The sequence below is a fragment of the Corticium candelabrum genome, chromosome 20 (genome assembly GCF_963422355.1).
Source record: "Corticium candelabrum chromosome 20, ooCorCand1.1, whole genome shotgun sequence".
Classification (NCBI taxonomy): domain Eukaryota; kingdom Metazoa; phylum Porifera; class Homoscleromorpha; order Homosclerophorida; family Plakinidae; genus Corticium; species Corticium candelabrum.
In genome coordinates this window covers 413,318-434,401 of record NC_085104.1, presented here as the reverse complement: position 1 = coordinate 434,401, position 21,084 = coordinate 413,318, and the positions used below count along the sequence as shown (strand labels likewise).

General features: G+C 42.8%; 3 protein-coding genes and 1 long non-coding RNA gene across 5 annotated transcripts; 3 read left to right on the top strand and 1 right to left on the bottom strand.

Annotated features, from left to right (window-relative positions):
* Positions 1 to 1,034: 1,034 nt before the first annotated feature.
* Positions 1,035 to 11,354, bottom strand: LOC134196006 (protein eyes shut homolog). The gene is made up of 10 exons (XM_062665087.1): positions 4,781 to 11,354; positions 4,432 to 4,720; positions 3,099 to 4,372; positions 2,722 to 3,033; positions 2,537 to 2,658; positions 2,097 to 2,472; positions 1,900 to 2,036; positions 1,777 to 1,832; positions 1,620 to 1,712; positions 1,035 to 1,565 (listed from the first exon to the last, which is right to left on the bottom strand). The coding sequence occupies exons 1-10, from the start codon at positions 11,184 to 11,186 to the stop codon at positions 1,280 to 1,282; spliced, it is 9,351 nt and encodes a 3,116-aa protein (XP_062521071.1). The 5' UTR covers positions 11,187 to 11,354; the 3' UTR covers positions 1,035 to 1,279.
* A 1,669-nt stretch (positions 11,355 to 13,023) lies between these two features.
* On the top strand, positions 13,024 to 14,520 carry LOC134195926 (uncharacterized). Of its 2 annotated transcripts, none has more exons than XM_062665017.1 (3): positions 13,024 to 13,068; positions 13,833 to 14,072; positions 14,129 to 14,520. In XM_062665017.1, the coding sequence occupies exons 1-3, from the start codon at positions 13,045 to 13,047 to the stop codon at positions 14,402 to 14,404; spliced, it is 540 nt and encodes a 179-aa protein (XP_062521001.1). In that variant the 5' UTR covers positions 13,024 to 13,044; the 3' UTR covers positions 14,405 to 14,520. The 2 variants fall into 2 exon arrangements, with proteins under 2 accessions (XP_062521001.1, XP_062521002.1); XM_062665018.1 differs by lacking the exon at positions 13,024 to 13,068 and adding an exon at positions 13,670 to 13,742.
* Positions 14,521 to 15,320: 800 nt separating this feature from the next.
* Positions 15,321 to 17,218, top strand: LOC134196005 (uncharacterized). Its single transcript, XM_062665085.1, has 5 exons — positions 15,321 to 15,371; positions 15,431 to 15,505; positions 15,566 to 15,684; positions 15,750 to 15,852; positions 16,676 to 17,218. Exons 1-5 carry the CDS (start codon positions 15,321 to 15,323, stop codon positions 17,216 to 17,218), a joined length of 891 nt encoding a protein of 296 aa, XP_062521069.1.
* Positions 17,219 to 18,538: 1,320 nt separating this feature from the next.
* On the top strand, positions 18,539 to 20,736 carry LOC134195937 (uncharacterized). Its single transcript, XR_009972458.1, has 3 exons — positions 18,539 to 18,653; positions 18,710 to 18,849; positions 20,398 to 20,736. It is a non-coding gene; the product is annotated as an uncharacterized LOC134195937 (long non-coding RNA).
* Positions 20,737 to 21,084: the final 348 nt, after the last annotated feature.

The following is a 21,084-nucleotide window of genomic DNA, read 5'->3' as shown; positions in this document are numbered from 1 at the left end:
ATTGATGTAAGGAGGCATAAACGTGAAAGAATATCGAGTTGATTTGTGTAGAATATGAGCGCTTTCACACACAGGGATAACTCGGGTTAGGAAAACTCGGGTAGAGTTATGATAACTCCACTCCACCCAACTGGCGTTCACACGTAGAACACGGGTAATTAGATGCAGAAGATCTACAGTAGAGCGAATACATCGATTGCTTGAAGTTTCTGCTGGTAAATAGGAAAGCAGTAACGCCGATAGCCTAACACTAGAAAGACAAGCCATTTTGTACGTTAGCGCGATCCACTCCAGGGCGTGTATTTGCATATATTAGGGCGTGTCTTCGCTTAACCCACTCTAACCCGGTCTAACCCTACTAGAAGCCAGGGTTAGCTTAACCCTCACTTAACCCCAGTCTTCACTCAGGTTAACTTGGGTTTACTAAACTCGCGTTCACACGACCGGGCTAATTGGAGTCTAACCCGGGCCAAAGTTAACCCGATTTAATTAACTCAAGTTAACCCTGTGTGTGAAAGCGCTCTATGTGTCTAGATAATGTTTCAACAGCTTGAATGGTGCGAAGACGTTACTTTTTTGGCATTTATGTCTTTCACAGCTATCTACATTGAAGCTTGAGGTGAGAACAATTCATAGAAGCTTTTGAGTCTAAACAACTGTACTTGATAAAAAGAATTGCTGTACACGTGTGTAATAGATCTACTAAAACTGAAATTGTCAAGTACAAGTTAATGCTAATAAAGTTAATTTGGTGAGCAAATCCTGTTTTACTGGTTCTTGCCTCCTAGTGTGAACCGGTTTATTAAGTTCAGGATTTGTTCAGAATGTAAAATTAGTAGTAAGTTTGGGATTAGCATTAAGGCTAGGATGAGACCGAAATCCAGCTATTCAGTGTGTCACAACGATGGATTATTTTTTCCTTTGTTCGGAGAGCCAGCTCAGGTTTACTCTGGCAGTCTGCATTGTAGTCTGAAGGAATAGGTCAGACTAAAGAAGATCGATGTGACATAACTCTGTTCTGCTACAGTCAACGATCACAACAAGCAAGTTTTCATTTTATTTCCCTCTAACAATTGTACTCGGCAGCTATACTACTACTCAGTGATTAGAAGCGACGCTAAAAGAGCAATCAGCGGCGTTAGAGCCGAATCATAAAGCTAAACGGCATGCAGAAATTTCAACTCAAAACAGACAGCAGAACAAAGCCAACACACGCATGCAGCAGACTACAACTAAGAATGAGAACAAAGTCAATCGTCAATTGCACTACTTTCACTCATCAGCCAGGGAAGTAGTCATCACAGCTCTCGACATTAGCACCACTCTGTGCCATCTTTTCCAGGTCAATAGACACATCGTTGACCTCCAGATTAGCGATACAGCCAACGAGACCCATCTTGAAGTCTCCGTCCAAGATGTCTCGATACTCAGACAAGTCAGCTGTACTCACAGCAATACCACCAACGTACATCTGACCCGATGAAGCAGTCAGACCAATTGCGGAGCCCAGAGAAGAGCCGGTGGCAGTCTGTGTATCAACAATTAGAGTACCCGACTGTTGTTCCCTGTATAACAGACCGATATTGGAAAATTTCTGTGAAGCATGTCATTTGACAGACCTGAAAGCAGATACTGTATGCCACGATCCGTGACTACCAGTGACGTTCACTTGGTTGTTAGTTATTTTTGCAGCACCAGTGCCGAGATCGTACCTGCAATTGCCAAATATTGCAGCTTAATAATAAATTATTAATCAAACTGCAGGCTTGTCCTCACCTCAGTTCGACGTGTCCATTAATAATGCCGATGGATAGGTAATCACCACCTGTACCCTGTGTCGTCACATAATAATCACAAAACTGAAACATACAGCAAGTTAGAACATGAAGATCGACATACGGGTGGGAGATAGAAAACAAGTCCATTAGTAGCTTGAGAGGAGAGATTGAATTTGATGATGGTCTGAGCCGTACGAGCAGGATAATTATAGGCTGCATAGCTGTTGCCATTAAACTTGGCGACTTTGAAGTTAGTGACTAAAACCAAATGTTAGTGTGTAAACCAGTGCAATGCTGTTTAAGTATGAATTATAATACCTTCAGTACAAAATTGTCCTCTTTGTGGATTGGGAACAAGAGGACAGAAGCACTCATACTTCTCAGTTTTATAGTTGAACACACACTGGCTGCTTGAGTGACACATATCATTACCAATAGTGCAATTGTTGGCAATCATTTGCTGGCAGTTGTCTCCTTTGAAGCCATGAGAGCAAGAGCACTTGAAGTTACCCTGACCGTCTACATCAGTACAAGTTCCTCCATTGAGGCAAGTGAGGCGATCACATTGGTGCTGGTCGCATTCGGCAATGCTTCGACCACGAGTTGCCGTAGAAAAGTCCAAGACACGGCCGTTAACGTTGGCATCTTTGATGCATCCAGTGAAGCCACTTGTGAGACCGGCATCACTAGCAACCTGTCACAATAATACTGAAATTTAATGTGTGGAAAAAGATGTGAGGGAACTAGACGATCAATACTTTAGTATAGTCTTCGTGACCACCAAGGTAAGCGTCAAGGTTGTTCTCGTGTACATCAAGCAGTGTCGTCGAACCAGGGCTTGCACCACTTACTGCTGATCCACCATCAATCGTCAACAGTCCTAAAACACCAACCAATCTTAATACAATGTGTATTGCCACATTTCATCTGCAGCAATATTTACCGTTCTTCAGATTTCTTTCCGCACGAATGGTATGCCATTGATACAAAACGAGTCGTTCGGTACTCTTAATCTCGACTGTTCCCGATCCCAAATCATAACGGAACTCAACGTATCCATCATATAGACCGACTGAGATGTAATCAGTGAAAGGAGGTGTCGTCTTGCGACCCGCATAGAAGATAAGGCCATCCTTTTCTAAAGGCTTGATGGACATTGTTATCGTTGTTGTCGAACGAGTGTCACTTCCAAGTGAAGGAAAGGCAGCAAAAGATGTGAGATTATCTCTGAATGACATCGTTTGGATCGCAATATCTAGACGATGAAACAAATGTAATGACTGCAGACAGTGCACAAACATCAATTAGTAAGGGACAAACCTTGGTCGCATTGTTCACCTCCTTTGCCAAGAGGACATGCGCAGACTGCCGTATTGCCCAGTGGCACACATGTAGCACCGGATCCACAGTTGACTGTTAAGCATGGATCATCATCACTTGCACAGCGTGGCCCAGAATATCCTTGTGAGCAAGCGCAAAACACCGAGTTACCAGTTGCTGAACACGTGCCGCCGTTTTCACATGGACTAGGATTACACAGATTGACAGTGCAATCTTTTGCATTATAACTTGATAACAAATCGGTTGAGTTGAGGAAGTTTCCATTAACAGTTACTTCAGTGATGCAACCCATAAACCCTGAGATTCCGGCAAGTATAGATGGCAGAGTCGGGCCTACCGACGATGGCACACCACCAACATAGAAACGATTGTTGACATTGAGGCTTGAAAACGATCCCGGTGATGCACCTGATACCGTGCTGGCACCAGACACGGTCAGGTCAATATTTCGACCGTTTCGATTTACTGTAATCATGGAATACAGATTAGCTGGTAAACGTGAACTGCTGGTGAGAGAAATCTCTCCTTGTCCGAGATCCATACGAACTCTTACAAATCCGTCATCGACAGTGATAGCTAAAAAGTCAACAGAAGGGCGTATGAACAGTGCTAATAATCCGTCAGATTTGTCTTGGTTGGGGTACACTCGGAGGTTGATGACCGTTGTAACGTCGACATCGGCAGGGTCCACATTCCAAGCAACATACGAATCTCCAGCATAAGAGTAATCAGATTTTGTATCTCCGACCGGTGTTTCACATTGTGGACCAGAGTGGGTGGCAGTGCAGATGCAACGATACCCTGCAGTGGCGCTGCTGTCCACACGACATTCTCCTCCGTGCATACATGGTGAAGTCCCCAGGCACACATTAGACACGATCTCACACGTTGGGCCGCTATATCCATTAAGGCAAGTGCACTCGAAGTCAGACAAGTGTGGTCCAATTCTAGTACAGCTACCGCCGTTCTTACAAGGATTGGGAGAACAAGAATCGGCAGGACATTCACCAACGTTGCTACCGGCAGTAGCACGTTGACTGATGTCAAATTCAGTGCCATCCAGACTGACAGAGCGAATACAGCCAACAAAGCCAGTACGTGGACTGATTTCTGCATTGATGATACCAGATGGATTAGGAACACCTCCCAAATAGAAATCATCCATGACATCGGCAATATCGTGGCTTCCGGGTGCTGTCCCAGATGCAACTACCACCCCATCAATCAATAGTTCACCTACGACACCATTGCGTCTAGAAGACAAAATTACAAGTATTAGACACCACAGTAGGCAACTAAATCACGACTCTACCTTAGTTCGATATTTGTAAAGACACCAAGTGGAATAGTCTGTGGACTGGCTATAGTCACGCTACCGCTTCCAACATCAAACTTGTACACTGGCTTATCATTAACCAAGGTTAGAGAAATAAAGTCACCGACACCATTTAGATTTTGAATCATCAAGAAAACAAGCCCATTACTGCTTAGAGGTTTCACTGAGATAATAACAGAATCATCTGCAGTTCTGGTCAAGGTTCCAGACACTTGAACATATGAATCGACTGTGTTTCCAAACCCTGCTACAGTGATGTCGACATCTAAACAAGACAATTACGATATCGTTAAACACTACTGATTAGTCATTGCACACAAATTACCATTTTCGCAGCGTTGTCCGCCAAATCCGAATGGACACGAGCAGTATGAATTCTCCACACTTCCGACATCAACACAAGCTCCTCCGTTCTCACACGGTTGTCTGCTACAATCAAATCTGTCGATAGGTGGAGGAGGAACGAGTGGAGGTGGAGGTCCGAGTATTGCAGCTGGAGCTGGAGGAGGCAATGGTGGTGGTGGTCCAAGAATTCTGCCCGGTGGAGGAGGCACAAGTGGTGGAGGTGGAGCAAGCACGCGTCCAGGAGCAGGAGGAACCAGTGGAGGTGGTGGAGGAACAGGAATAAATGTCTCACACACTCTTCCAGTATATCGATCTGTACAGGTACAACTGTATGCATCATGAATATCGACTCCATTTCTGGGAGGATCGTTGAAGTCGACGATGCCCATATCACCAATGGCCGTCGGTATATTGGTGCACGTGCCGTCGTTCATACATGGTGTGAAGAGACCGCATGCGTCAATGATAATCTCACAATGAGTACCACGGAACCGAAAAAGACACTCGCACAGATAACCGTTGTCACGATCAATACATGTGCCACCATTCATGCAGGGATTGGATGCGCATTCGTTAATGTTAGTCTCACACAGCTCTCCTGTAAAACCCGGTGGGCAGTGACATATATGATGGTTAATGCTTGGTTCCTCACATGTACCACCATTCTGACACGGATTAGAAGCACATTCTGGCACATTTCGCTCACAGTGAAGCCCAGTGAAACCTGGTACACATCGACAGTCATAACGATTGATTCCATCTAAACATATAGCATTATTTTGACATGGGTTGGAAGCACAGTCGTCGATGTTTGTCTGACAGTGTACACCAGTAAAGCCTAGCAGGCATTCACAAATGAAATGATTAACCCTGTCTATACACGTTCCACCATTCTGACATGGTGATGAGGCACACTCATCGATATCAGTCTGACAATGAACTCCGGTATAGCCAGGTAAACAGTCACACCTATACTCATTTATCATGTCGACGCACACACCTAAATTCTGGCATGGAGATGATTCGCATTCGTTAATATCAGTTTCACATAATGTTCCTGTGAACCCAGGCACACATTGACACGTAAAGCGGTTGATATGGTCGCGGCAAAGGCCACCATTCTGACAAGGGAAGGAAAGACATTCGTTAATGTCTGTTTCACAATGTGTGCCAGTAAAGCCAACAATACATTCACATATGTAATGATTCACACGGTCAACACAAGATGCACCGTTGTGGCATGGGCTTGATGAGCATTCATCGATGTCGGTTTCACAATGTGTGCCTGTGTAGCCTGGAGTACATTGACACAGATATCCATTTACTAAGTCTACACAGTTGCCTCCATGCTGACATGGTCTAGAAAGACACTCGTCAATGTTGGTTTCGCAGATTGTTCCTGTGTAACCATTCGGGCATGTACAACTAAAGGCATTAACGTGATCATTACAACGACCACCGTTCCGACATGGATTTGATGCGCATTCATCAATATCAGTCTCACAATGGATGCCTGTATATCCTGGAAGGCATTGGCATGTGTACATGTTGATACCATCAAAACAACGTCCACCATGCTGACATGGATTGGATGCACACTCATCGATGTTTGTCTCACAATGTATCCCAGTAAACCCAGCAATACACTGGCATGTGTATCTATTTATTTCGTCATTGCATACTCCACCATTCTGACAAGGGTTGGAAGCACACTCATCGATGTTTGTCTGACATAGAGTGCCAGTGAACCCGTCTAGACATTCACAAATGAAGCGGTTGACTCGATCTACACAAGTTGCACCATTCCTGCAAGGAGTGGATTCACACTCGTTGATATCTGTCTCGCAAACTACTCCAGTGTATCCGGGAACACAAACACATTCAAATCGGTTTACTCGATCGATGCACACACCTTGATGCTGGCAAGGATCAGATTCACATTCATCGATGTTTGTTTCACAGTTAGTGCCAGTAAATCCTGCCAAACAGTGACAATCATACCTGTTGATCCCATCGTCACATTGTCCACCATTCTGGCATGGATTGGATTGACATTCATTAATATCTGTCTCACAGTGTACTCCAGTGTACCCGTCAAGACATGTACAAGTATATTGTCTAAATCCATCTACACATTCTGCACCATTCTGACATGGATTGGAACGACAGTCATCATCATTAATTTCACAAAGAATTCCAGAGAAACCCAACACACATTCACAGATGAAACTGTTAATTCGATCTACACAGCTGCCTCCATTTTGGCATGGATTAGATTCACATTCATCTATATTGGTCTGACACAAGACTCCTGTAAATCCTGGTACACATATGCAGGTAAAACTATTGATGTTGTCCACGCATACCCCTTGATTCTGGCAAGGATTGGATGCACATTCATCAATGTTTGTTTCACAGTTGATGCCAGTATATCCTGCAGCACAAGCACACTGATATCGGTTAATAAGATCAATACATTGCCCACTATTCTGGCATGGATTGGATCTGCATTCATCAACATTTGTCTCACAGTGTATCCCAATGAAGCCAGGTATACACTGACACGTGTATCGAGTTATTCCATCAATACATTGTCCACCGTTCTGACACGGACTAGATGCACAGTCATCAATATTAGTTTCACATAGAGTTCCAGTAAAGCCCTCGACACATTCACAGATGAACCTGTTAACTCGATCTACACAGCTGCCTCCATTTCGGCATGGACTAGAGACACACTCGTTGATATTGGTTTGACACAAAACTCCCGTAAATCCTGGTACACATACGCAGGTAAAACTATTGATGTTGTCCACGCATACCCCTTGATTCTGGCAAGGATTAGATTCACATTCATTAATGTTTGTTTGACAGTTGATGCCAGTGAATCCTGCAGCGCAAGCACACTGATATCGGTTAATAAGATCAATACATTGCCCACTATTCTGGCATGGATTGGATTCACATTCATCAACATTTGTCTCACAGTGTATTCCAATGAAGCCAGGTATACACTGACACGTGTATCGGGTTATTCCATCTATACATTGTCCACCGTTCTGACACGGACTAGATGCACAGTCATCAATATTAGTTTCACACAGAGTTCCAGTAAAGCCCTCGACACATTCACAGATGAACCTGTTAACTCGATCTACACAGCTGCCTCCATTTTGGCATGGACTAGAACTACACTCATTAATATTGGTTTGACAAATTGTTCCAGTGAATCCTGGTCGACATTGACATCTATAGCCATTGACAACATCAATGCAAGCACCTAAATTCATACAAGGATTGGATGCACATTCTATGATGTTTGTTTCACAGTTGATTCCTCCATATCCTGGCAAACAGCGACAATCATACCTGTTGATTCCATCATCACATTGTCCACCATTCTGGCATGGATTGGATGCGCATTCATTAACGTTTGTCTCACAGTGTATTCCAATGAAGCCAGGTATACAGTCACATGTGTATCGATTCACATCATCTATACATTGTCCACCATTCTGACACGGATTGGATAAGCAGTCGTTGTCATTGGTTTGACAAAGATCACCAGAGAAGCCATCTAGACACTCACAAATGAACCGGTTGACACGATCAATACAGGTTGCACCATTCCGACATGGGTTAGATGTACATTCATTGATATTAATATCACACAAGGTTCCAGTATATCCTGCAAAACAAGTGCATAGGAAACCATTTACAAGGTCTCTACAAGAGCCTTGAACACACGGGTTTGATGCACATTCATTGATGTTGATCTGACAGTTTATGCCATCATATCCTGCAGGACAGTTACATTCATACCTGTTGATGAGATTTAGACATTGTCCACCATTCTCGCATGGATTGGATGCACATTCATTGATATCTGTTTCACACCTTATCCCAATGAATCCAGGTATACAGTCACATGTGTATCGATTCACTCCATCTACACATCTTCCACCATTTTGACACGGATTGGATGCGCAGTCATTGATATTGATTTCACAAAGGGTACCAGCAAAGCCGTCTAGACACTCACAAATGAACCGGTTGACACGATCAATACAGGTTGCACCATTCTGACATGGGTTAGATGAACATTCATTGATAATACCATCACACAAGGTTCCAGTAGATCCTGCAAAGCAAGTGCATAGGAAACCATTTACAAGGTCTGTACAAGTGCCTTGAACACACGGGTTTGATGCACATTCATTGATGTTGATCTGACAGTTTATGCCATCATATCCTGCAGGACAGTTACATTCATACCTGTTGATGAGATTTAGACATTGTCCACCATTCTGGCATGGATTGGATGCACATTCATTGATATCTGTTTCACACCTTATCCCAATGAATCCAGGTATACAGTCACATGTGTATCGATTCACTCCATCTACACATCTTCCACCATTTTGACACGGATTGGATGCGCAGTCATTGATATTGATTTCACAAAGGGTACCAGCAAAGCCGTCTAGACACTCACAAATGAACCGGTTGACACGATCAATACAGGTTGCACCATTCTGACATGGGTTAGATGAACATTCATTGATAATACCATCACACAAGGTTCCAGTAGATCCTGCAAAACAAGTGCAGACAAAACCATTTACAAGGTCTGTACAAGTGCCTTGAACACACGGGTTTGATGCACATTCATTGATGTTGATCTGACAGTTTATGCCATCATATCCTGCAGGACAGTTACATTCATACCTGTTGATGAGATTTAGACACTGTCCACCATTCTGGCATGGATTGGATGCACATTCATTGATATCTGTTTCACACCTTAGTCCAATGAACCCAGGTATACAGTCACATGTGTATCGATTCACTCCATCCACACATTGTCCACCATTCTGACACGGATTGGATGCACAGTTATTATCATTGATTTCACAAAGGGTACCAGAGAAGCCGTCTAGACACTCACAAATGAACCGGTTGACACGATCGATACAGGTTGCACCATTCTGACATGGGTTAGATGAACATTCATTGATATTTGTTTGACAGTTAACTCCAGTGTAACCCGCTACACATGCACAAGCATATCTATTTGCTTGATCAACGCAAACACCTTGATTTTGACAAGGATTGGAAGCACACTCGTTTATGTTAGTCTGACATACGACTCCAGTAAAACCAGCAAGACAGTTGCATGAGTGACTAGCATCACCATCGACGCATACTCCGCTATTGAGGCAGGTTGAAGTTAGGCAATCGTTTTCATTGATCTGGCAAAATTTGCCTGTCCAGCTGCTTGAACACGATGTGCATGTAGCATCTCTCGTACCATCATTACACTGGCCATTGTTTAGACACGTAGACAGAGTACAGTCATTAATATTGACTGAACAGACATCACCAGTGAAACCAGCAGCACACAAGCATGTGTAGCCGAGATGGCCATCCACACAGGTACCACCATTGTGACACGGATTGGACTCACATTGGTTTTGATCTGCACAAAAACGCGCTTGTTGAACTGTGTCATCTAGACATTCACAAAATACTCGTCCAAGGCCGCTGAGGAAATTACAGGTGCCACCATTGAAACAAGGGTTAATATTACAGTTTGGAGGAGGAACATCACATGACCTGCCATTTCCAGCTGAGCTTGTACGACCACCAAAGCAAGTACAAGTGAAACCACAGACTTCATCGACACAGACACCTTCAAATGCGGGATCTCCACATGCATTGTTCTGGAAACACTCATCGATGTCGTTAGTGGTACATAGTGTTCTCTTTCTGTATCCATCAGCACACTGGCATTCAAAGTTTGAAGAAACGTGATTGAAAACACAGGCTCCCACACCACTGCAAGGAGAGTTGATATTTCCGCATTGATAGCCGCCTTCATATATGACCAGTCTTGCTCCTTGATCGCAATTGCTGGGGATTGGGTTGTTGTCAGTATCGCTTGTATGCACTGAGACAAAGAAATTTGCTCCAGAGCTAATTAAGGCGGTAACGTCAAGGGAGAATGGAGGAGTTCCGCTTCCTGAAGCAGGACGTGGTGAGACTCGACCCACAACAGTACCACCAGAAATGTCACAGTTTTGCATCGCTGTCATGTCGGGCACTTTGTATATATTGAGATCGACGTTTCTTTGAAATGTGCCATCCGTCTCAAAAGTCACTGACGTTTCAGTGTCTTGAACAATGACTGGTTGCTGCTGAGCGAACGTGCACCGTGAACACTGATTGTGTAAAGACCAGGTCACCTTAGTAGACACTTGCTGAATGTCCCAGCATTGTGATCCTGCAGGACAAGCGGTGATTGCTCCATCAGATGGATTACTACACGTTGGCATGGCATGTGTGCTGGTAATCACCAGCAGAAGCAGCGCGCACAACTTCAACATTGATCTTTTCTCTCCTTAACAGTTTGGAGAGTTGAGAAAGTAGAGCTGCTTGTACACGCAGCCTTCAGAGGGAAGGGAGAGAGTTGAATGACAAAGAAACCGATAATTCCTTGAAGCAAGTTAGATGCAGTGGATGACCAATAGCAGGCGTCTACAACCAGACGTCATGGCATTGGAGTTCATAACTTTAATTCTATTGCGGCTTTCATCTTGCTTACTAATGGCTTAAGGTTCCAGAAACCTTGAGGGTGTCCACGTTTGTATGGCTGTGCTTTTGTTTGCATGAATATTCATGCACAGTGCATCACGTACACATGTCTGGCATGCGCGCTCTTAGATCACTAAACCAGCATTTGTAGACGCGTAAGGCTGTCAACAAGGGCAGTAAGCATGACTAATGCCGTCGGAAACGTGGCGTTATGAGTTGGCCACAATTTTTGAGTTCACATGCTGTGGCTGTGCTACAGACACTGGTGGCATGCAGTGCCGCATAATTTTGGGGCATGATGTCATAAGAATCACTAGAATGTAGACGGCTGGACTTTGAACTTCCACTGTCTTGCAAATGCACATCTGCATGTCTTCTCTCAAACGAACAATGAATTGCAGATGCGTAAAGGTATATATTTAGTCATATTGCCCTAAGAAATGTTAGGCAGACAAGCAGGGCTGACAAACGCGTGTTTGATTGCCAGTGTGTGTTTTGTATAGGCTTTTGGAAGCAGAAGCTGTAGTGCTCACTGCCATTCAACATGTTTCCCATGCATGACTCCAGGCTTTACCATTTTAACTGAACTTCTGACTTCGTTGCATGGGTAGCTAGATGGCTGTGCTAGTAGGGAAGTGAAGACTGCATGTTGAGCAAACAACCTCACATACTGTCTGTGAGACATGAGATAAAGGATTCTGTTGGAACCATGCATACACATTCATCATAGAATTCTTTCAAACTACCACTGACTGCACTCTATCTAATTAATTAAAGCAAGAATGAACATATAAGTAGAAAGCGCGTCATGTGTGGCTCTACTGATTGTCGAACAGATAAACAACCTCTACCATTTGTTACAAATGTGGCAGATCTCTACTCTTTAAGAGCACACTTGCCTCAACCCTTGCACCATGCATTACTCATATCTCAGCTCAACAACATGAGGAATAGACAGTGATAAGCCAGTGTTCCGCCTATGCACAACGTTGAGTTGGTATGTGGTCGAGATCTTTTCAGTTTGAGCCCAAACTCGAATGTGCTAGCTTTCCAATGAGACCTAAAAGAAGAGGGCGATGCCCCAGATGCCAGACAAAACACTAGAGAGGAAACCAATGATAGGACAGCAGGGAGTTGGTGTCCTGGAAGCAGTCATGGATCCATCCATGTCCTGTGGCTACCCCACAATACCACCCACCCACCCAATTAATTCAATTGTTGAGCATGCCATGCAATTCATTTTTTGCTCTGTCCATTTCACCTCACTTTGTGTGAGAAAAAGAAATTAAAAGTTTGTCTTTCATATGTCTTACACACACACACACACACACACACACACACACACACACACACACACACACACACACACACACACACACACACACACACACACACACACAATGGACAAATGTTAAGCCCTTCATGTCAAACGACGTTGACCTTAAGGTCAGTTGTGAAGATAACTCCCTCTGCTTCTAGAGACAGGGCCTCCATGCGCTACGTCGAGGCCTAGGGCCAGCACTACAATCCACCTGGAGCTTGCTTAGCTAGAGTCATCCAGGGGCACTGACTATGGCGCAGCTTTGGGACTGGACACCAAGGCCCACAAAGTACCCATTTGCTGCATGACGTAACTAACAGCTAGCGGTCATGTCCATTCCAGTCAATAACCAGGTACTCATTTATACTCCTGAGTCGAGAGAAGCAATTGTGTGTAAGTTTATTGCTTAACTTAAGGAACTTATGCCATAGCTCACCATCACTGTGACTTGAACCTGCAATCCTGTAAGGTCCCGGATGTTTCCATTCTCTAAATGCACTCTCTAGCACCACACACACACACACACACACACACACACACACACACACACACACACACACACACACACACACACACACACACACACACACACACACACACACACACACACACACACACACACACACACACACACACACACACAGCTAGTCCAGCCCAGAGAAAGGGGTACTTTGTCCTCGTAGGGAAATAACCGGCTGGACACTCGACCCTACTGCTGGACATTCACTGCGCGTAAAAATTATTGCTCTAAAATAAAACTGGAATGCACTACTTGTAGTCTCGATCAGCGAGTACCCTTATATCATAACGAGCAGCCCCACATCTGACCTATAGATAATCGATACACTGAACGGTAAGTACTGCAACTCCATTTCGACAACAAACCGTTTGACGTTCTCGAAGACTTTCCGAAGACGAAGTTTTTGAACTCCCGGATGTAATGTAGGCTTTAGTACCCGGAAGCTGCTCGGTGCCATGTAGTTAGTCTTGTTAGTACGGTATTATGGCTCTCATTACTTCTATGAAGGTGTGTGTTTATCTCATGTAGTTTGCTAAATGAAAAAATTCGACTAACACATCGGTCTTGCCTAGCAACTAATTTGTTTACTCTCTCCAGGATGACGCGTGTGGCGCGTGTCACTGTGAAAACAAACAGACAATGTCACTCATTTCTCTCGTCTCCACTAACAGACGCGGCCCTTTGGGGCTATTCAGGCAAACGGGTGAGCAAGAGAGATGTCGTGGAAACAACCGCATCAGTCATTGCCGCTACTGGTGGCGAAGAGAACCAACAGGAAAATACTGCGAGCAGACTCTTCTCGACATTGATCACATTCGCTCCTCACTGAGAGCTCTGGTCAGTCTGTTGTAGACCAGTTTGTTGAATAACGTTACTAAACTGGTGGTTTGTAGCCTACTGTTGCTGAGTACAAGGAACTCTTGTCGACTCCTTGCGGCGAAGAGGGGCGCAAGACGCAAGTGACCTGCAGCAGTCAGTCTTTTCAAACTCGTTCGGCTTGGATTGAAAGTTCCCGTGAAACAATTAGTGGCTGCCAGGTAGCGGGAGTTGTTGATATGTTGCTGAAGAAGAGAAGTGATGATGCACTGTCGTTCACTGACGAAGAAATTCTTGTCGACTATGGCAGGCACAGATCGAGGATTTCTGGTCGACATAGCAAGAACATGTAACTTATACTGATTGATAGCGAAAATATTTCTTTATAGCAGCATTAATCATTTCTGAACTGTTTCAATGTAGTTAATGAATTATTTAATTAATAATTAATAATTAAAATGTGTTCGGGATATCAATGCAGACCACTTCCGGGACATTTTCGCAAAGTACTGCCGGGACATTTCCGCTTTTGACATGCTACCTGCCCGACATGTTAGAGAAGACAGAGATGGTTTACTCTCGCCGTCGACGACGAGAAAGCCCATTACATCACAAATTGATTTATCTCAATTGGATGAGAGTGAAATTGCCAGCATCCAATCCGTCATGGAGAGAAACTTGAAGTTTGAAAATACAGAAAAGAGACAAATACTGTAGGCAATTTTAGCTAAGAAATGTAATTTGCGACAGAATGTTGAATTTAGGGAAGCAACCGAACGTTATGAACTGTTGAGAAGGTCTCGCTCTCCATCACCAGACACCTTGTCAACGCTCTGTCATTTCTGTGAAAAGAATCCTGCGCGTCAAACCTGTAAAGACTGTTCACAGAGAGGATGCAAACATTGTCTGAAGAAGGTCAAGTTGAATGTGAAAAGAAATAGAAATCACACTGACTTATCATTATTAATTAATTAATTAATTAATTAATTATATGTTAGTGGATCTTGTGCAGTTATGTTGTTGAGCTCTCTGTCTACTTGTATATTTACTCAGTCTGTTTAGCTGTCTGTCTGATACATTTATATACGTTACTTATTGCTTGCATGTTTGCTATACATCCGTATGTGCATGGCCAGTCTTCTTATCTCTATACATCGGTTTTCAACATTTTAAAACAAACGAATCCCATTTCAGGCAAATAGAGTTTGTAAAATCTGCTGCGAACGACGACGACTTCTAACCATATCAGGACAGTGGTTTCAAGGAACAATGACAGAAGCAACAAACGAGACGCTCACTCAGCTCTCACAACTAACACGAGTAAACCAGAGTCAATAATTTCATCACAAATTAAATCGTTGTACAGTCGCAATGCGCAGGTGGCAGTGAAAGATGGTAAGACAAGTTGGCCACTTCACTGTATTCAATCAAACGATATGAAACGAGAGCTTCAAGTTTGAGTTACCATGTTTTGTGTATACGTACACATTTGTGAGTGTTGACTGGCTATATAGATACGAGTGACGTATCAGAGAGTTAGTGAGCAGCTTGTGTTGACTGTCGTCAAGGGTAGAAATCTGGAGTGGGATGGACAATATAATCAATTGTATGTCGTTGTGTGCCTTCTTGATGAGTAAGTCATGCACATGTCGACTGCTATTGAGATCGCTGATGCGATTGTGTGTCTCTGTATTGCAGGTTGAGTAGAGTGCAAGAGATCAGTCAAACTAAGAGCAGTAGTGATGTGTTGTGTCCCGTCTGGAGTCACTATGTAGTGTGGACACTGCGGTCTCTTGATCAGGTTTGCACTCTTTGGTGATTGTCGCAATATAGACAAGCTAGGGTGTATGCAGAGTAGTGTAATAGATGGATATGGTGACAAAAGATGTTATGATTGGCTTCAACTGATTGTATTTGCTGTGTGTAATGGCTATGCATGGATGGACAGATAGACAGACAGACAGACAATGATTATTCATGCATGGACAGACAGACATGCAGATAGACAGACAGACAGACAGACAGACAATGACTATGCAAACAGACAGACAGACAGACAGACATTGACTATGCATGGACAGACAGACAGACAGACAGACAATGGCTATGCATGCATGAACAGACAGACATGCAGATAGACAGACAGACAGACAGACAATGCAAACAGGCAGACAGGCAGACATTGACTATGCATGGACTGACAGACAGACAGACAGACAGATAGTGACTATGCATGGACATACAGACAGACAGACAGACATACAGATAGACAAACAGACAGACAATGACTATGCAAACAGACAGACAGACAGACAAACATTGACTGTGCATGGACAGACAGAAAGACAGACATTGACTATGCAAACAGACAGACAGACAGACAGACAGACATTGACTATGCATGGACAGACAGACAGACAGACATTGACTATGCATGGACAGACAGACAATGACTATACATGGCCAGACAGATGGACGGACAGACTTTGCAAACACAATAACTGTTTGACAATGTTAATTAAACATTTAATACAAAACAAACAAGTAAAAGTCGATTTACTTTCGCCTAACACAGTAGCCACATCTACGCATAACATTAATCATATTTTGCTCTATCGTTGTAGTCGTCTGTCGCAATTATGTTGTGGGGACAAAATGCGAGTGATCACCTTTGTGGCTTGTTGGTCATTGATCTCACCGATCATGTGACATCAGGTGAAGCCAAGTGGCACACACTCATCGATGATCCGCATGCCATGCTGTCTAGAGCACCACTTGGCTCATCATCATCATCCGTGCGCCTTCATGATAAAACAAACACTCAAACGTCACAGATTAAATCAATGTGCAGTGTGGCAGCATTAAATGATGACGATTGTGATTCGCTTCAAACGGAGGCGTCTGGCATTGATCTTGGTGTTGGATTTCAGTCAGAACCATGTCACTCAAAGGCACAGAGAGAAGGTTGCAAGAGTGGCTGTCAGTTTTGCAGCACATTGTCTTCGTGTGCTAGCTATGATAGCAGTGATAGCTGCAGTTTGGGCAGTCAAGTGGCGATTGTTGTTCCTACATCGAGAGTTGGAGAACTCGTGAAGATGACAGAGACTGACAAGCTGGGACCGGGTCAGTTGCTGACTATCAACGGGCTGACCATGTCAGGTAAGTGAAGTAGTTGATAATCGTATATTAAACAATAATATGTGATATTTAATAATTGATATTAACATTATTTTGTCAAGTAAGTGACATAATTATTACTAAAACAATAATATATGATATTTAATTAATTATTGATACACTCCAACCTCTCTTATCCGGGCAATATGGGACCGTGGAGTGCTCGTATTTCAGAATGTCCGGATAAAAGAAAGAGGTAACGCGCGTTAGCTTTGGAGTCCCAGACCACCTTAATGTACATGTTCAATTTACTCTAATTCTGTCATGTACTAAGTGTCATTACGATAGGAAAATGCGTGTACACTCTTGTACTCCTCTTTTTAAGAAGAGCAAAACAACTGCCACAACAATTACGAAATGTTGAACTAAGGTTCAGTACGTGGGAAAAACGACCCAATTCTAGTTTGTATTTGAGACTGCCTTCTCCTATTGGCAGCAAGATCTCTCCATTTCTTCACCAATAACAAATGCTCCAACGTCACATTATCTTGTTCTTCCAACCATTCTAGGATTGTGGCCAAAGCATCATATGCTTGACTGTGTGTCACTTTGTTTCCACACGTCCGCCACAGTAGACTTCGGAATTCTGAAGATTTCCGAGGCGTGTCTCTGTGACTGACCTTTGCTGATTTCATCAATGATCTTGAGCTTCGTTTCAAGACTGATGCAGGCGCGCTTTCTTTTCTTCGAAACCATACTCCCACGCACTGGCGTGTGAATGCAACTGAACATACGGGAGTTTGTTGTTTACGCGGTGTGTAACCCCGGAGCCCCAAGACATATATGCGCAGGGTTTCCGAGGGTGCAAAGGTGCTTGGTCTAGGGAGGTGCCCGGATCTCAGAGGTCCGGATAAGGGAGGTTTGAGTCTATTAATTTTATTAATTTTGTGTCTGGTAAGTGAAGTAGTTGATATTAACATATTAAAATATTCATAAATAAAACAATAATTGATATTAATATTATTTTGTGTCAGGTAAGTGAAGGAGCTGATAGTAATATATAAAATATTATTAATAAAATATTTAATTATTGATATTAAAATTTTAATTTGTATTAGGGTAGTGAAGTAGTTCATATCAATGAAATACAATACAGTATGATATTTAATTATTGATAGTAATTATATTATTTTTGTTCTAAGTAATGAAGTATTGATATTAATATATAAATATTATTAAAACAATTTAATTGTTTATTTATTTATTTTATTTATTTTATTTATTTTATTTATTTATTTATTTATTTTATTTGTTTTATTTATTTTATTTATTTTATTTTTGATATTAATATTTCTTGTATTGATGTTGTTCTAGGATCACTTGTTGTTGGTGAATTGCATCTTACTCTCAGTCAGCATGGGTCTGTACTGAAGGTATTGTTGTCAACCGGTCGTCGACTTGTCTCTGTGTACGGCAACACATCGTGTACGTGAGACAAGAAGCCACACAATTTGCTTTGATCTCATTTGGTGTCGATATAGGGCCGTGCGTTCGGCTGTCTGTACGTGGCAGACGAGGTAAAGTATTGAAACAAACCAGTCAGGTCGTTGAGTCTTGGGATCCACAATTCAATAATACATTTGTCTTCTCGTTGTCATCATCACACAGTAAACTGTTGCAGGTAGTCACAATTGCGGTATGTACCTCTGTCTGCCTATGTGTCTGTCTTTCTGTTCGTTTGTCTGTCTGTCTGTCTGTCTGTCTTTCTGTCTGTCTGTCTGTCTGTCTGTCTGTCTGTCTGTCTGTCTGTTTGTGTCTGTCTGTCTGTCTTTCTGTCTGTCTGTCTTTCTGTTTGTCTGTCTGTGTGTCTGTCTGTCTGTCTGTCTGTCTGTCTGTCTGTCAATGGTAGTATATTTTCATAAATCACAGCTGTTACTATGAAACACAAACTACTGATCGCTAATAGTGTTCTCAAAAGTCTAATACATTTTCTAAACATATTTTCAAGGCCCAAAGGACCTGGAAGACTATATTCAACAAGCTAACGTGCAAGTCCCTCTACTTTCTGGTATATAACCCTTGCATTGCACTTGTCTGTCTGTCTGTCTGTCTGTCTGTCAAAGGTATTTTATTCAATAGAACAAAGTACGTACAGATGGAGGCTAAATCCTCTACAACACAATGTCCTCATCAGTCCAATTAACTACACACGTGCTTGCTCCTTTACTAAAAAAAAGTAAAGGCCAAATGGCCTTGGAAAAACACAAATTAACTAGCATCATCTAAAAGTCTCTCCACTTTCCTGTAGATGACTCGAGCATTGGCTTTTTGTAGCTGAATGGACATGCGCTCCCTCCAATGTGTCTTGAATGAGGAGGCATTTGTTGTTCCATAGGCATCCGTTGATCTACTTGACAAATGCTGTAGGTACATTTCTGCTTGTTGTCCCCATCGACCAAAATGTTCCAAGACTAGTGGGACTGCTGTCACTGTTTCCTTACCAAGAAGTCGTTCTCTGCTATATTTTTCCGTTTTCTTCTGCTCTCTCCTGGATGCTGCAGCACCTTCCGTAGATGCTGATGCTGAAATTACTTCACTGCTCCAGGGATGTGCTAGCGAAATGTCTAAATCTGTGTTGGACCCTGATCCAACATCGAAAACTGTTATGTCAGGGCGGTTGTCAGATGTAATGTATCGATGACGTGGCTCTCTGTGATGGTGCATCTGTCTGTCTGTCTGTTTGTCTGTCTGTCTGTTTGTCTGTCTGTCTGTTATATAATATATTTTCATGTTTGTCTGTCTGTCTGTTTGTCTGTCTGTCTGTTTGTCTGTCTGTCTGTTTGTCTGTCTGTCTGTTTGTCTGTCTGTCTGTCAAAAAACATTTATTGAAAACATCAATGCTAATACAGAAAAGGCTATATATAACACTAAGAGTTCAAGATAAACAACCATAATGGTCGTAGAAGAAAAACTCTAACAAACAGCCTGTTTGTCTGTGTGTCTGTCCGTTTGTCTCTCTGTCTGTCTGTGTGTCTATCCATTTGTCTCTCTGTCTGTCTGTCTGTGTGTCTGTCTGCAGTACGATGGTTGATTTGAGAAGCAGTCGTCCTTTACAACGACACAGGAGTGCCTTTTTTCAGCTTTATGGCATCACATCTCTGTGTGAATCGAATGTACATTTTGGTGCACAGTGTGGTGTCTCATTGGCTGTTGTTTGTGTTGCGTTTAGGTCAGTGCATTGGCGAGCTGTGATGAGCCAAAGTGTAACACATTACTCGGAGAGACATTGATCGCTCTCAACAGTCTGGAGCTGTGCAGACGAACGATCAGCGGATGGTACAAGCTGTTTCCTTTGCCATGCAAAATATGAGCAGTGGTGAGCAGCGAAGTTCGAGTTTAATTAATTAATATTAATTAACATTGCACACTGCAGTGTGGTTACTTAACATTGTGTTGTGACTCGGTGAGAGCCGATTGCGTTATGGCATGTGCAACTGCATGAAATCATTGAATTCAACAAGCAAATTTGTATTGCTGTCAAGAGTTGATTTGAATAAAAATTGCATTTTTGACGAAAATGTTTGTCTTCCACATTGATTTCATGGTTAGTTCAACGTCTGATGTAATAATTGGTAGACCAAATTGTCGAGTGTATATTAGTCTGTGTTCAAAATTGCGGTCGCCGATTCGCCAATGGTGACTAAAACTTTCTGCTGCCGATTGCATGTTTCAAAGCTAGTCGCCAGCTTTGGTAAAATTTGCTACGTCTGCGGCACTAAGCGGCTTGCAGTCTCTGGAGAGTCAAATTGCGCTTGTGTAGCTAATTAGCTAATCTTGTTACTGTTGAGTGGCAACTTTGTAAACTGTGTTGTAACGTGACACTCTGTAGCAGACAGAATGTATTCAAAACATTTGT

Bases quoted from the DNA above. Each gene is read 5' to 3' on its own strand.
- LOC134195926 (XM_062665017.1), top strand. From the start codon at position 13,045: ATGTCCATTCCAGTCAATAACCAG. The intron at 13,069-13,832 runs GTACTCATTTAT...TACTCTCTCCAG, and splicing joins CCATTCCAGTCAATAACCAG to GATGACGCGTGTGGCGCGTG. The intron at 14,073-14,128 runs GTCAGTCTGTTG...GGTGGTTTGTAG, and splicing joins GCTCCTCACTGAGAGCTCTG to CCTACTGTTGCTGAGTACAA.
- LOC134196006 (XM_062665087.1), bottom strand. From the start codon at position 11,186: ATGTTGAAGTTGTGCGCGCTGCTTCTGCTGGTGATTACCAGCACACAT. The intron at 4,721-4,780 runs GTAATTTGTGTG...TGTCTTGTTTAG, and splicing joins CGGACAACGCTGCGAAAATG to ATGTCGACATCACTGTAGCA. The intron at 3,034-3,098 runs GTTTGTCCCTTA...TTCATCGTCTAG, and splicing joins AGGTGAACAATGCGACCAAG to ATATTGCGATCCAAACGATG.
- LOC134196005 (XM_062665085.1), top strand. From the start codon at position 15,321: ATGACAGAAGCAACAAACGAGACGCTCACTCAGCTCTCACAACTAACA. The intron at 15,372-15,430 runs GTAAACCAGAGT...CGCAATGCGCAG, and splicing joins AGCTCTCACAACTAACACGA to GTGGCAGTGAAAGATGGTAA. The intron at 15,853-16,675 runs GTTTGCACTCTT...CTATCGTTGTAG, and splicing joins CACTGCGGTCTCTTGATCAG to TCGTCTGTCGCAATTATGTT.